Raw genomic sequence first — 17,171 nt, forward strand, 5'->3', positions numbered from 1 at the left:
CATACTGTTTTTCAAAGCACTGAACCATTTTAAATTTCCACCGACAAAGCACAAGAGTTTCAATCTCTCCATATTCTTACTTAAACTTGTTACTGTGTGTGTATGTTCATCCTAATGAGTGTGAAGTGTTATCTCATTGTTTTGACTTATATTTCCTTTACAGCTTAGTGATGCTGAGCATCTTTTCATGTGCTTATTGACCATTTGTACACCTTCTTTGGAGAAATGTGTATTCAAGTCCCCTGCCCATTTTATAATTGGGCCATTTGCTTTTTTGTTGTTGATTGTAAAAGTTCTTCATATATTTCGGATGTTAATCCCTTATCAGATATATTTTTGCAAATATTTTCTTCCATTAGTGGGTAGCCTTTTCACTCTGTTAATAGCGTCCTTTGATGCATAAAAGTTTCTAATTTTGATAAAGTCTAACTTATCTGTTTTTTCTTTTTTGCCTGTGATTTTGGTGTCATGTCTAAGAATCCACCGCCAAATCCAAGGTCATGAGGATTTACTCTGTTTTCTTCTAAGAGTTTTATAGTTTTAGCTCTTATGTTTAGGTCTTTGATCCATTTTGAGTTAATTTTGGTATTGACGTAAGGTCCGACTTCATTTTTTTTTTTGGCATGTGTCTTACTTATTTTTGAGGTTCCTTAGATCTCTGTCCATTTGCCATCTTCTTCCTTTTTTCTGAGGATTTAGAATTAAACATCCATTTCATCTATATGCTGGTTATCAATTAATTGATTATCAGCTCCAAATTTACCCTTTTTGCCCGCTGTGTGAAAATGAAGCTGGGCCCTTTAAATATTTTTCCTTTGCCAGCATGCATGATGTCAACCTTTATCCACAGAGAACACAGGAGATACATTACAGGAATAAAGCATTTCACTTCCAGGTCCCATTGTGCTTGCCTAGCAGGTTCCTATAGGATAAGCAGTTTCCCTCCATCCTAGCTCCTACAATGGACATCAGCCAGCAGCTAGTAGCTTCCCTCAGTAACCCTTTTCATGCTGTCACATGGCAAAGTGCCTCTGGTGAAACATCTCCTTGTGAAGAGCTTTCCCCAAGTATCCTAGAGGGTAGTTTTTGGCAACTTCAAAAGGACAGATTTCCAGCAAGTTCTGCTGGTAAAGGTCCATAGGGACTTACTTCTCTGCCATTCTGAGAGTCAAAGTCCCCTTCTCCAACAAAGCCCCTCGGATTTCAGTCCCTTGGCCAGGGAGTGTTTGGTGGTATTGAGGGAGATGGCTCTTTGGGTATGATATTTCGGTCCCAGGCTAGCTGCTTAGCTGCTATTATACTAATTCTATTTTATCACATATCAATCATATTATTACATTATATCTGCTATTTTAGATACAGCAGATCTGTATCTGCTGTTATTTAGTTTTCTTCCTATGAGCCAATTTCTCATTACTTCAATCTCCTCTTATGGTAAATAATTCTTTTTTTTTTTTTTCTCTCTTTGAGACGCAGTCTCGCTCTGTCACCCAGGCTGGAGTGCAGTGGGGTGATCTTGACTCACTGCAAGCTCTGCCTCCCGGGTTCATGCCATTCTCCTGCCTCAGCCTCCCAGGTAGCTGGGATTACAGGCACGTGCCACTAGGCACAGCTAATTTTTTTGTATTTTTAGTAGAGACAGGGTTTCACCGTGTTAGCCAGGATTGTCTCGATCTCCTGACCTCGTGATCCGCCTGCCTTGGCCTCCCAAATTGCTGGGATCACCGTGCCCGGCCCCCCTTTTTTTTTTGAGACAGAGTTTTGCTCACTGCCCAGGATGGAGTGCAGTGGCGTGATCTTGGCTCACTGCAACCTCCACTTCCTGGGTTCAAGCGATTCTTCTGCCTCAGTCTCCTGAGTAGCTGGGATTACAGGCATGTGCCACCATACCCAGCTAATGTTATATTTTTAGTGGAGACGGGGTTTCTCCATGTTGGTCAGGCTGGTCTCAAATTCCCGACCTCAGGTGATCCGCCCGCCTCAGCCTCCCAAAGTGCTGGGATTATAGGCATGAGCCACCGAGCCTGGCCAAAAATTGTCAAACAAGCAGCAAAGTTGAATGAATGTCCCAGGAAGCACGCACATGCCCTCGCCTCCGGCTAGATTCCACCTGGCTTTCTCTCAGCTTGTTGCCCTGATGGTCACTAAGGCAGAAAGACCCTAAACATATTTCCTCCTGAGGACATTCAGGGTGGAATTCAGTCAGAACACACCTTCTCCCTCAAATAACTCACATCCCTCATGCGTGCCCCATGCCCTAATGCCTTTCTTTCCTTCTTTCTTTCTTTCCTTCTCTTTCTTTCTTTTCTTTTCTTTCTTTCTTTCTTTCTGTCTGCCTCCTTCCCTCCCTCCCTCCTTCCTCCCTCCCTCCCTCCCTCCCTTCCTTCCTTCCATGTTGGTCTGGCTGGTCTCGAACTCCCAACCACAGGTGAGCCGCCTACCTCAGCCTCCCAAAGTGCTGGGATTACAGGCATGAGCCACCGTGCCTGGCGGTAAATAATTCTTTATATTAAATTCCCTGTCCAAAGTACTGTGTAGTCTCTCTCTCCTGGCTGGACCTGGACTGATACAAGTCAGCTGAAAAAAAAAGTTAACAGCTACTTACTATATATAAGACAGACATTATGCGTAATGTTTTGTCAACATTATCACTTTTAATTCTCACTAAAACCCTGTGATATATCACTTTATAGTAAGGAAACTGAGGCTCAGAAAAACTATACAATTTTCCCCCATATTACAAATCCAGGTCTGTCTTATATTAAAGTCCCTGCTGGCTTTCTACTATAGTGTTTATTTTTCTTAACAGACCTAAGAACACATTTTTAAAAGAAACTGAACATTTATGTGCAAAAAGAATTAACGTAGCAGGTCTGACTGCTATTCTCAGAGAAAGCAGCTTGCAAGGTTGGCCTTAGCTGGTATCTGGGAACTGAAGATTTTACAAGGGTTCTATCCCCAGAACTGATCGGAGTGGCTCTTATCTGTTAATGCCTGCTTTCCTTTTGGGAGTCTGGAATTTGGATATGTGCTAGGGTTAGGGTGCCTATGTGAACAGCTCCCCCTCCACCACCATCCCCAGCCAAAAAAATCTCAGCACTAAGTCTGTAACAAGCTTCCCTGATAGACAACACTGTCAAAACTTACTGCTGGAGGAATCAAGCAAGTCCTGTGACTCTACTGGGAAAGGACTTTTGGAAGCTTGAGTCAGGTTTCCCCTGGACTTCACCCCATGTACCTTTTTTCTTTGCTGACATTGCTTTATAGCCTTTTACTAGTATAAAGCATAGCTATAAGTATGACTACATCTTAGTTCCGTAAGTCCTAGATAATTCACTGGACCTAGGGTAGTATTGGAGACTCCCAAAAAAAACCTATAATACACCAAGTACTTTGTTAAATGCTGAGGACACAAAGATGAATAAGGCCTTTGCCCTCAAGGAACTTTAGTCTATTTAAATTTCCATTCCTTCATTCCTATGATCATCACTTCTTAGTCTGTTCACCACTTAAAATAGATTAGATTCATTTCCCTGAGCTAAATTTCATTCTTAGTGCTGAAGTGATGCTAAATAAATATTTAATAAGTCCATCAGCAAAATCTGAGATACAAAGCTCTAATAGACTCAAAGGCTACACATACTTTCTCTTTACTTTCCCTGTCTTATTGTGTTCCTCATTAAAAATAAATTGACAAACGCTTGTACATTGCTGGTGGGAATGTAAAATGGAGCAGCTGCTATGGAAAAGAGATTGGAACATCTTCACAAAGTTAATTACAGAGCTCCCATATGACCCAGCAATTCCACTCCTAGGTATATACCCGAAGAACTGAAAACAGGTACTCAAACCAATACTTGTACACAGATGTTCACGGCAACACTACTCACAATAGCCAAAGGACGGAAACCCAAACGTCCATCAAGGGATAAACAGATAAACAAATTGTGCTATATACACACAAAGGAATATCATTCAGTTATAAAAAGGAATGAAGTACCGATACATGCTACAACATGGATAAACACTGAAAACACACAGTACTAAATGAAAGAAGCCAGACATAAAAGGTCACATATTATATGACTCCATTTCTATAAAATCTCCAGAATAGGTAAATTCATCAAAACAGAAAGCAGATTGGTGGCTGCCAGCAGCTGCAGGGAAGGGGAAAGAGAGGATGATTGCTTAATGGATACGGGGTTCTTTTGAGGGTGATGTAAAAATGTGAGCTACATGGAGTTAGTGGTTGTACAGCACTGTGAATGTACAAAATGCCACAAATTGTTCACTTTTTTAAAAGGTTAATTTTATGTTACATGAATTTAACCTCCATTAACATTTTTTTTGAAAAGCAATGCAGTATATACCACAGTACAAATGAAGAGACTTCCTGTTGTTGTTTGAATAAGTCCTTACAGCTTGAGATAAAATCATCAGTGACTGCAATAAATATAGATTTTCAAAAAAGTGCTGTATCTCAATATATACTCTGGAAAACTGAAGATTCAAAGTGGTTCTAAGCAACGACACAGATACTGATGCAGTACAGCCTATACACATTTTTTCCCAAAAAGAAAAACCGTTTCTAAATTACATAAATTAATACATATTCTAAGTAGATATTTGCCTATTTCCTTGCCATCCCTAAAAGCTTAACAGGTTAGCCCTTCCTTTCAATGAAAAAACAGTATAAAGTCTTATATTCATGGTTCCCTCATATTCAGGCACATATAACACACACACACACATATATATATATATATTTTTTAAGTCTGGAAGTATATATCCCAAAATGTTTACAGTGGTCATATGTCTTGGTGTTGAATTTGGATTTATGAGTGATATATGTCTTTGTGGGAGGAGGAGGTTTCTTATCTGTATTTTCTAACTGTTCAACAAATGAACATGTATTATTTTTACCTAACTTGAAAAAAATGGAGATAACAACAATACCTACCTCAGGGATGCTGTGAAGATTAAATGAAACAACAGACATAAAGCTCTTAACACAGAATTCAGCACAAGCACACAACAACTGTCAAGAAGTATGGATGGTATTGTTTCTGATTTTGTAAATACTCCTCAGGATTCAGGATGTATGCCTTATTATCTAGGGCAAAAGCACTCATCTTAATCCAGGCCTGGATCACTTCAAGCTTAAATTACTCTAACAAGAGTCTCTTGGCTGGTCCAGCTAAAAGCTGGCCTCCAACCACCCCTGTCCAGCTTTCTTACCAGGGCCAGGGTTAACCACCTAAAACACCACTCATACCACTTCCATACTAATGGCCCTCCACTGTTTACATGATTAGGTTCCAAATATCCCAAGCATTGCCCCACTTGGTTATTCTCTTTCTCTTCTCATTTATTCCTTCAGCAAACATTTACTGAGGGACGTTTATGTGTCTGGAACTTGGTAGGAATGCAAAGGAAAATAAGTTAGGGATTCTTTTCTCAAAGAACTCACAGTCTAGTAAGGGAAAGAGGCATGTAAACAAATACAATATGAACCATGTAATAAAATGTAAATGTATGGCCCAGAGAGAACAAGTGTACATGGTTGATAATCAAGTGAGAAAGGCATCAAGAAACTACAAACAGGAGAACTCACAGTAGGTAAGACTTGAATGGGGTTTGGAGGATGACCACAAATAGCTAATTTCCAGATAGAAACTTTACTCAATTTACTTCACACCTTGGCACATTCTCAAACATCAACTCGAGCAAAATCCCACCTCCCTTCACAATGCAATCCTCTAACTCTTGCCCGCTCTCTTTCAATTTGTGGGTCAAGATCTATTCATGACGTATAGAATGAATTTAAGAGGTCTCAACCACTACTGAAATAAAAGATTATAGAGAATTAGAGCTGCAATTCTTAAACTTTTTTGATTTCAGAATACCTTAACACTTTTAAAAATTACCAAAGATTCCAAAGAGCTTTTGTTTATATGGTTATAACTACTGAGATTTGCCTATTAGAAACTAAAACGGAATAATTTTAAAAATATGTTAATTCCTTTAAGTACCAATAATAAACCATTATGCTAGTCTAAAAAATGTGATGAAAATAGTTCCGTTTGTAAACTAAACCAGTGAGAAGAGTGTCATTATTTTACATTTCTAAAAATATTTTTAACATCCAACTTAATAGAACAGTGGTCCCCAATCTTTTTGGCACAGGGACTGGTTTCATGGAAGACAATTTTTCCATGGGGGGTGGGGTGGGGGTGGGGACGGTTTCAAGATGAAACTGTTCCACCTCAGGTCATCAGGCACTAGATGGAACAGGCAACCTAGATCCTTTGCATAGTAGGGTACGCGTCCTTATGAGAATCTAATGCCACCATTGATCTGATAGGAGGTGGCACTCAGGCAGTGGTGCCTGCTGCTCACCTCCTGCCGTGTGGCCTGGTTCCTAATAGGCCACAAGCCGGTACTAGACTGTGGCCTGGGGATTGGAGATGGAATGAAAGATGGCTGGATTCTCATACCTGCTTCTGCATTCAATCTGTTTCAACATTATTCTGAAACATATGAAAGGAGTTTGGCATTCCATGGATCTATATCTTGAAAAGGCAAGGTATTTTAATAGTCTTTTCACTTATCTCTAGATATGCTTCTTTAATAGTATACCAAAGGTTAGTTGCAATGTAGCATGTGAAACCTTATCAATGAATTTTTTCATACTGTTAATATAAAAATTCACTGGTCTTGTACTTTGAATGGATTTTTTTGCCTATGCATAATTTTGCAACATTATGTATTGTTCAGTTATAAAATACAAGTTCACTAAGTTATAAAGATCTTCCAACTGTTGACACATCTCATTACAGAACATGAAAAAATTCACATTCACTAATATCACCACCAATCTCATCAGAAAAGTCTTTTAAGGACCGGAGCTATCAAGCTCATAGCCCAGGATACAAGTTTTCCAAAACTCTAGTTTTTGCTTGAAAGTTCAAATTTTATCATTGGCAACAAATATCAGTTTTCCTTGAAATGACAGGCTCACTTCATTTTTTTTTTTTTTTTAATTAAGACAGGGTCTTGCTCTGTTGCCCAGCCTGGAGTGCAATGGCACAATCTCAGGTCACTGCAACCTCCACCTCCTGGGTTCAAGCAAGTCTCCCAACTCAACCTCCCAGGTAGCTGGGACTACAGGCGCATGCCAACACGCCCGGCTAATTTTTGTATTTTTAGTAGAGAAGGGGTTTCACCATGTCGGCCAAGATGGTCTCGATCTCTTGACCTCGTGATCCCCCCGCCTCAGCCTCCCAAAGTGCTGGGATTACAGGCGTGAGCCACTGCGCCTGGCCACCTTATTCATTTTTAATAAAAAGCTGAATATCATAGTCTATCAGTTGTTCTTTCAAATAAAAATGGCATCCCATGAAAAAAGTTCAGCTGGCAACTCAATCACAGAAGCAGTTTTCCTTTAGATAACTGTCATACTTAGTATGCAGCAGAAGTGCTTTATTTGTGTTACCCATTTTCTCACAGAGATTATTAAAAAGATTCATAATCGAGGATGGAGAATTAGTAATGATTTTTACTACTTCAGCAAGAACACTCTGAAGTGAAACTGGCTTCTCCCTTTCCTTAATGGCAAGTGTTTGGTGGTGAAGAATATAATTATTCAGTCATCATTCCATTCTTTGGTACAGGCAGTTTGTGGCATAATAAGCCCATGTCCTAGTTTTGGCCTGTCACAATAGCATGTGCAGTGAGATATGGGGGAAAATACAGTTGTTACAATCACACTGATCTATCTCTCTGGTAACCAACTAGCTCTATGGCTGTGGAAAGCTAATTCATCTCTCAGCCTCAAATTCTTCCATTTTAAAATGAGAATACTACCTCATAGGATTGTTACAAGAATTGACATAATACACGCAACATAGCTTACACAGTGCCTGTTCTTTAATGGCGCAGCCCTGTTAACAATAATGATAATAAGAAACAATATCTTAGTTGTATGTAACACTTCACCACATATCAACACACAGGCAGTTCTGACAAGTACAGGACCACAGATGATGAGGGGACCCACAGAGATCATCTAATTCTAATCCAGCTACTTTCCTTGCACACTCCTTACCTTGCAACCATATTCACATAGCACAGACTGACCTTATAGATAAGAAAACCAACATACTACAAGGTTTTAAATGTCTTTCTCAAGGTTACAGAGCTAGTAAAAAGCAGAAATTGTTGTCAAGCACATCCTCCTACTCATAACAATTCTGTTAGATAGATAACATTATTCCCTTTTGATTGATAAGGGAAACTCAGGTTCATTCCCTTGAGTTTCAAGTGACATGTCCAAGGTCACAACAACGGGCCTGGAACCCAAGTCCTCTCATTTGGAGTTCTTCCAACCGTAACTTAGAAATCTGTCTAAATATATGATTCACTCTGTGCAATCATTGATAATTATCTACATCTGGATCTGAATGGAATAACAGACTAACAGACACAATTATGTGAATACTCATTATGACTAAGTATGCCAATTGATAACCACCAACAAATCAGTTTGTGTTGTGATATTTCAGTCTAAACTGGTGTTTCACTAAACTGAAGACTTCACAAGCTTTGGCATTTGAAAAAACAAAGATATGTCTTAATTAGCCTCAGAGTACAAAAGAAACACATTTCAAAGGATCATTCTGCAACTTCAAAAAAGTCCCTTTGAGATAGGCTATGTCTCTTTGAGACAGTCTATCAGAGTGACTATCACAGTCCAAACTTAAATTAACAATTCTACTCAAAAACAGTCATTATAGACAAAATAAATTTTATTTTAATTGATAGATATTATTTCAATTTGGTTTTATAACGGTCTCTTCACTCACACTGCTATTGAACATGATGTTAAACCAGCTCTGTTGTTTATTAGAGGAACAACTTAGTGCAAGTTACTCACCTTTCTGGGCCTCAATTTTATTTTCTGGTCTATAAAATATATATGATCATGTCTACACCTTGCAAGGATGTTAAGTTTAGGAATAAGGTATACAAAGCACCTGAAAGTATACCTACCCCACAGAGAAAAACTATCACTGTAACAATTTTTATCATATGCTTTGAGTTCACAATACTGCCTATCCCGAAGTCCATTAAGATCTGAGTAAAACTGGACCTTTCTATTTCCTCCCGCTGCGGCTGCTTCCAATGCCCTGCGGGCCACAACTGCTAACTCTCTGACCTAGACTCTCTGCCACCTACTTCTAGTGTCCTCAGAGCAAGTCCCTGAACTTCCTTTTATTGTATTAACTCCCTCGTCAGAATGAAGATAATGCTCATTACTTATCAATTCAGTGATCTCCTGATAATTACCACGTAAATTCTTGCTTGGAACCAATCTAGAGGACTTCAAACAACTTCAAACCTACCGAGGTTTTTTTTCTTGATGCCAAGTTTTAAAAACCAGGAATTTCATTTTTTTAAACAAATGGTCAACTACTAAGAATTCATAAAAGCACTGCCTCTGTGACATGTCATTATACTTTGATTCTTGTATCAACTCAATTATTCAACTCCTTTAGTTCTTCGTCTTCTAGCCCTCTTAGATAATAGTCTCCATTAAGTAAAAGGCATTTTGCTGAAAGAGGTAGAGAAAACTATATATATTTGTAAAGCTTAGTTTTCTACAAGTACAATTAAATACTCAAGATAGCTGGGAGAAGGGCAAGAAGAGCCCCCAGAGATGAGATGGTACTGAGATTCCACTGGTGGCCCTTTCTAAGGGACTAGAACTATGCTACAGATTTATCAATGAAAGGTTGAAGGCAAGGGGAAAGGAAAAGCCATTAACATATGCAGGCACGGCAATGTGCTAGATAATTTATATACATTATTTCTGGATATCATTTCCATTATCAGGTGAGGAGAGTGAGACTCAGAGATTAAATGACTGGATCAAGGCCAAATAGCTAGTAAACAGTAGAGCCAGAGCCATAATTATAACTGTTCTTTCTGTTACATGCTACACAGCAGTTTGGTCCAGAAAAGCATTTATCCCTAGGCCAAGAAATAGGGAAGGTAAGTGTATGATCATCTACACACTGGCTTAGCCAGACTGTTTCCCTTCCAGCAATGGGAAACACTGAGAGATAATTCATCTTTAACCTGTGGTTATCACCCAATTATTCACACTCGTAGAAGAAAAGCAGTGCTTCTCAAATGTTAACATGCAGACAGGTCACCAGGTATCTTGTTAAAATGCAGATTCTGATTCAGTAGGTCTAGGATGGCCTCTGAGATTCCTGCATCTACCAGGAAATGAAGCTTCTAGTGCTGGGGCCATACTGTAAACATTATACTCAATGGCTCCCAATCTTGATTGATCATTTGAATCACCTGGGAATAAATTAAAATCTACAGATTTCCCTCCTTGATTCAGTGGTGTCTGGAATGAGGTCCAGGTTGACTTCAATACAGTCATCCCTTGATGTCCATGGGGGACTGTTTTGAGGACCCCTCTCAGACACCAAAATCCACAGATGCTCAAATCTCTGATGTATAATATAGCACAGTACTTACATATAACCTATGCATATCCTCCCAAAGCCTTTAAATCATCTCTATAATACCTAATACAGTGTAAATGCTATGTAAATAGCTGTTATTTAGTATTTTTATTTGTATTATTTTTACTGTTACATTGTTATTGTTTTTCTGAATTATTTTCATCTGTGGTTGGTTGAATCCATCCATGGATGTGGACCCCACAGATATGACAGGCCAACTGTACAGAACAGGGACTACTGAGCTACACTATCTCCAGGCACATTCTACCTCAGAAATCTGTAATTCAAAGAAAGATATAATTATTAATGACAATAAACACAGCAAGCACTGACTGAGAACACACCAAATGTCTAAGAGCTTTACATATTAGCTCACTTAGTCCTCGGACCACACTGTGAGGTTGGTACTTACAGCACTATCATTCCCATTTTACACACGAGGAAGTCAATGCACCAAGAGACTAACTTGTCCAAGGTCAGTGACTGAATTGCAGAAGAGGGGTTCAGACTTGAGCCAACCCCATTTCAAAGAGTCTGTGCCCTCAGACACACCATCTAAAGCTGCTTCCCACATTGCCCAATGGTAATGTCACTGATTTTAAGACACACTGGAACAAATCAATCCAAATGGGTCACCCCGTAAGATGTCGCCCTGGGAAGCCTATGTTCTTATTCCTCAGATGCTACCATCATTCAAAATACGGCACTGCTAAACTAAATATTTCAAGAGCCCTTCATCTGAACGTGAAAATGCCTTCAGAGCCTAAACCCATGACTTTAAGCATCTTCAAACGGAGTAAAAGCTCACCATTTGAGCACAGATTTGACTTTTTGACATCACAAAATCAGGAAAAGCCAATTCAAAGAAACCTAGTATCTTTCAAAAACCTAGGTAGGTATTTTTAAAATAAAAAATTCAGTGTTAGGTATTGAAAATGTTTTCCTCATCACTCATCTCTAAAGCCGATTCCGAATGTGAGTTCTTTATGTTTTGCGCAATGGTTGTTATCATCAGCCAAGGTGACTATTTTGAAGGGCAATACTCATTTGGATGCACAGGTTCTGTTATATTTGTTTAAAAAAAAAAAAAAAAAAAGCAGCCTCTTAGTCATACCAAAAGAGACACATTTGCCCTTAACTATCAGCACAAACATGCATATGTTTAGAACAACTGTCTTGAAGCATGCAGTTTTCCTTTCTGCTGAAAAAGCAACTGCTTTGATATTCTTTTCAGATTATTTTTAAGTGTGTTTTATTTATATACATCCATCCATATAAAAATAAACACCACCAGCAGGCATTAATGAAGCATTTAACTGCATGCAGCACCATAAAAGGTATTGTACAAAGGCAACTATATACTAAAATATGCGCACAAACACCCTCACATACAAGGGATAAAGGCACACACAAATACTTCAGGGATACAACTATAAAAAGATACTACATTTCTACATCCAGATGAGCTCCTTTGTTAAATAAATGTCTTTTTTCAAGAAAGAAAATATTCTGCAAATTCAGAATGATTTCCAGAATTGTTTTAAATCAGGCATTAATGCAGATCAGCACAATTCCACACGACCAATCTCTCTGCTTGAACTGGACTCCCCACACCTTACTGAAGCCACAATTCCCCTGCACAAACTCCCACTCCACCACCCCCCACACACCCAACTCCCCACCAACCTCACAGGGGTTCCTGGGCTGGTCCATGGAATCTGATGACATCACTCTCTCTTCCTTCCTGGAATTCTAAACCCTGCTGCTCTCTCCTTGCACACAGCTACCATCTCCATGGCAACCTCACCTCCTCCTGCTTCCCTATTGGCTTCATGGAGCAGGATACACAAAAAGGTTTTCCGTTCTCCCCACACCACCCGCCCCAAAAAGACGATGCTTTCAACAGGAACCTGAGCTAAATTTAGCTACTTGGGATTCAGAGTCCTATGACTAAGAAAACATAGAGAAATGTCCTCCTTCCAACATTGTATCCTACCCTCAACCCCACCCAAAAGTGGCTGCTTCACCTCCTCCTCTCTGGCCCCCAACCCAAAAGCAAGTAGTGATATCTGCTGAGCATTAAAAACAACCAAGCCACCTGCCTCACATACAAGGTATGCAGAGAGAAAATTCTCATATTCACCTCCTCCCAAAAGGAGAATTTTTAAAAAGAGAACAAAAAACTATGCAAAAAACCAGTTGAGCCATTTCAGCTGAACATCACAGTGTTCTGCTGTTTCTTTCCGTCCTAAGCCAAGGATTGGGAACTCCACGCCTCAAGGCAGAAAAGTCTTTAACCTCTTAGAAGACAGAATTCTCCTGCTATTTGCTTGATATGACTTCCTCCATCATAGGAGGAATAAATGCGGAGGAGAATTAGGTAGAAAGACTGCACGCTTCAGTGATTACACACTAAGCCTGGAAGCACAAATACTGGGCACAACTTTCCATCCAACAGACTGACCTACTATGTAAACTTAACAAATTCTCACATACTTCATCTAAAAAGCAGCTCCTACACAGGGATATTATAAGAATTACTGACAAAATTAGTGTAAATTAGTTTAGGTCCCTGTGCCAAGGGGACTGAATCAAGAGTAAGTTGGCATTATTAGTAGTAAAATTCCTGTGGATATTAATAGATGCTAATAATCCCCAGAGGAAGAACACAAACTTTTAGAAAATTATCCTTTCATAATCATAGATATACCATAAAATATACATAACTTCTTGAACCATAGGCAGTTCCTATAAAGGTTTCTACTTCTGGTAAAAATCCAGCTCTACTCACCTCATACACCAGCCAATTTGTGACTAGTATTTTCTTTGCTTAATCCAAACTCTAATTTTGAAATTGTTACTCCTCACTCTCCCTAAATAATGACTAAATATGGACCAGGGCTTCATTCTCTGGCTCAGATACCCACTTCGCAGTCTAGAGAAGTAATTCCTTCTCAGAACCATATTTGATAGCTGAGCACTGAATCAATGCAGTGGCTATGTCCTATACGACTCTGAAGGACAAAGCATCAATTGTGACCAAGTAGTAAGGGCTCCAAGCAGGTCAGAGCTTTGTAGTAGGAAAGGGAGAAAAGGAATGGATACAAATAAGGCACACCCAGGAAAATTATATTTTCAGTTTGCAAGGCAGAGACTCAGCTCCAGGGCACCAACTCTCCAGAAAAAAAAAAAAAAAAGACATGAAAGGAGAATAATTTAGTGTAATAACAGTCATCTACCCCAAAGAAAACTTAAACAATTTAGAACAATTAGAGAAGTCAAAAGAGTCAGATGCCTCTAGTTAACACACAGGCATCTAGAAAAAGCTTTACAACTGTTGTGGAAAACAGCAAAGGATGAAGTACATGCTAACAACTGAAACCCATACTGCACTGCAGGGTGGGGGGCAATAGGATTAGCCCATCTCTGAGATATTTGTTTTCTTATTTCGTTCCTTGTTGACTCAAACAAGCCATTCCTTGTGTGAAAGCATTCCTATGGACACAATGGTTCCACAGGCTAAGTATTAAGTATGATAAGCACTATTCTGAAGGACCTTAACACTCTTAAAAACAGTCACCTTATTCTACAAAGGAGAGACTAAAGCAGTTTCTGAGATTGCCCATCAAATCAAGTACTAAACTTGACTTACTATGAAGAAATCTATCAGCAATGGCCTAGACTAAGTGGAATGTTACAAAACAAAGCTCCATTTATCTATTCTTTCACTCAAACGTGCATTAAGAGCACTTATTATGTGCCAGGAGTCTTATATGTGTCAACGCTATTTCGCAAAAATAAAAACACCAACACTAGTATATATTCTTTTTGTTGTTGTCACTGTTGTTGTTGTTGTCACAACAGAGTCTCCCTCTGTTGCTCAGGCTGGAGTGCAGTCATGCCATCTCGGCTCACTGCAACCTCCGACTCCCGGATTCAAGCAATTCTCCTGCCTCAGCCTTCCGAGTAGATGGGATTACAGGCGAGCACCACCACGCCTGGCTAATTTTTGTATTTTTCGTAGAGACAGGGTTCCACCATGTTAGCCAGGCTGGTCTCGAACTCCTGCCCGCCTTGGCCTTCCAAAGTGCCAGGATTATAGGTGTGAGCCACTACGCCCTGCCTAGTATACATTCTTACCCCACTTCGCAAACACAGAAACAGAGTTTCAGTGATGTCAAGGTGACCATGGTTATATACTCATTATTTCATTTTTTTAAAAAAGCCAGGATTCTAACCCAGATTTGTTTGGATTCCAAAGCCTAAGCATTTTTCCACTTAGCTTCCTGTTTTCAGATAGTGAGGGTGGAAAAAAATCTAGAAATCATTTTATATCTGTGTTCTCTTATGCCATCAATAAAATATAGGACACTTGACATCAAGGTCAAAGTCATACTTTTTATGTATTACTAACAGTATTAAACTCTAAGTAGGCACTCAATACTTATTAATTTATTATTCTAATCCTATTATTCTAAACTTCTAGACAAACGGCAATGATTCTACTCAGATCTTTTTAAATTAAAATTGGCTTGAGAAATTACATGCTGAAATGAAATGACAAAACTTCAGATAACATTCTGGAATTAATTTCATAATATTTGAGATGAAAAAAATTATCACTGTCATAATGCCTATACTGGCCCAGTCATAATGTCATAATACCTACACAGTCTCTTTTGTTGGTTTTAATCCACAAACCCTAATGCAGTCTGGATCTATACATTAGATTTATGATTTCTACATTCTACATATAGAACCAGAGCATTTCTCCAGGGATTCCACTAAAATTAAATCAGCTGATTAGAGGACCATGCTAAAGAGGCCAAGGTCACGTGTCTGCTACCCATGTGAACCAGTTAGCATCACTCTCTCCTACAGCCACAACATACACCCTGTTGTAAACATATATCCTTGGTTTTACTCTGAAATTAAGGCAAATAACCACCTTTTCTGGGGGGGGGGGGGGGAGAAATGTATCTACTAATGTCACATATTATAATCAGATTTTATTCTTTAGAAAATAGTTATTGTCTTTCAAATAATATTTTCAATCATCCATTCTTTCTTTCAATACTTACTTACTCAATACTTACTACACACCAGTCGATAATCTCAAAAGGCTGGCGCCAAAGGACAAATAAATAGAGCTATGTGTGATATTCAATATAGCGAAGGTGTATATAGCTATGGTGACAGTACACAGAAGGAAAGGCTACCTCTAGAAGATGCCACGGAGAATGAGCAGGAGTTCATTTACGTAAATGAGGAAGGTAAGAGCATTCTACAGAGGGAGAACAAAGATTTACAAAGGGATGGTTATAAGACAACATAACAAACTTGAACTTTCAAGAATTTTACTAAGGCCAGGTTGAGAACTGAGAGAGATGACCAGCTAAGAGAAGGCAAGGCAACATCTTTCAGATTTTCTACCTAACCCAAATTAGGTTTTCCTAAAATGCCTTACTTTGAGTTAGATTTCCACAGAGTAAAAGGGGAAAAAAATGTAATATCATGGAGATTTGTTCTCCTCATAGTCTCCATGATAAGAATAATAGCCAAAATGAGGTACACCCTTCTGAAAATGAAGCTGTTAGTGGCTGAGACCCTCAAAGAAGAGGTTCTTTTGTCTGCAGAGCAAAACCCAAATTTGCTGCCCTATGAGGTAGAATGAAAATTTCCTTATTCTTCTCAGAGAAATTAGTTTACAAAGTGGTCGGTGAAGCTTACTCATCAATCCTCCTTTCCTGTGGCTGTCTGAAACTCAGCATGTTGAATAGTTGACAAGCAAATTTACATTAACTTTAAAAAGCACCTTCATCCCCACATAACACCCCAACACACAAACACAAAAACATATGTGCACACTCATATCCTACAAGCTCGACAGGAAAAGATCAGTATGTGTATGAGGGGAAAGCTATCTATCAGCTGTAGCAATCACAGAACACAACTAGAAGAAAGTAAACTTTTTACTGAAGCAATTATATATACAGAAATAGGCAAAAATCCTAAGTGCATAACTCAATGAATGTTCACAAAGTGACTGTCCCCCTGCCCCCTGCCATGTAACTAACACCTAGGCCAAGAAACAGGACATTACCAGCATTACAGAAGCCCATCCTGTGCCTTTGCAAAGTCACTCCCACCAGCCCACAATGACTTTATTTAACACCAGAAATCCACTCTGCCTGTTTTGAAGTTTATATTAATGGAATCACATATTATGCATTCTTTTGTGTTGGCTTCTTTCACTCCACATTATATTTGTAAAACTGATCCATTTGTTGACTGTATTCCATCTTATAAATATATCATAATTTACTGAAAAATATTTCAGTAACGTTGAAAGCCCTCTGCACCATTACCAGCTTGGGGCTATTCCTAAAAATTCTTGTACATGTCTTTCAGTGCACACATGTACACATTTCGACTGGGTATGCCCAGGAGTGGAATGACTGGTTATAGCCTGTTGCTCAGGCTGGAGTGTAGTGGTGCAATCATAGCTCACTGCAGCCTTGAAATCCTGAGCTCAAGCAATCCTCCTGCCTCAGACTCTGGAGTAGTTGGAACAATAGGCACATGGCATTATGCCCAGTCAACTTTAAAAAAAAAAAAAATTGTAGAGAC

General features: G+C 39.1%; 1 protein-coding gene across 5 annotated transcripts in view; it reads right to left on the reverse strand.

Annotated features, from left to right (window-relative positions):
* RBFOX2 (RNA binding fox-1 homolog 2) overlaps nt 1–17,171 on the reverse strand; it is a 299,483-nt gene that overhangs the window by 216,752 nt on the left and 65,560 nt on the right. For 4 of the 5 annotated variants that reach the window (XM_023222135.2, XM_023222132.2, XM_023222131.2 and 1 more), the window contains exon 1: nt 12,228–12,289. The exons of the other annotated variant lie outside the window; for it this stretch is intronic. In XM_023222135.2, coding sequence (XP_023077903.1) covers nt 12,228–12,269 — 42 coding nt within the window. In that variant the 5' untranslated portion in view covers nt 12,270–12,289. Of the gene's footprint in view, nt 1–12,227; nt 12,290–17,171 lie in introns of those variants that run through there. 5 annotated transcript variants of the gene reach the window in all.

This window comes from Piliocolobus tephrosceles, chromosome 19 (assembly GCF_002776525.5).
Source record: "Piliocolobus tephrosceles isolate RC106 chromosome 19, ASM277652v3, whole genome shotgun sequence".
Lineage (NCBI taxonomy): Eukaryota > Metazoa > Chordata > Mammalia > Primates > Cercopithecidae > Piliocolobus > Piliocolobus tephrosceles.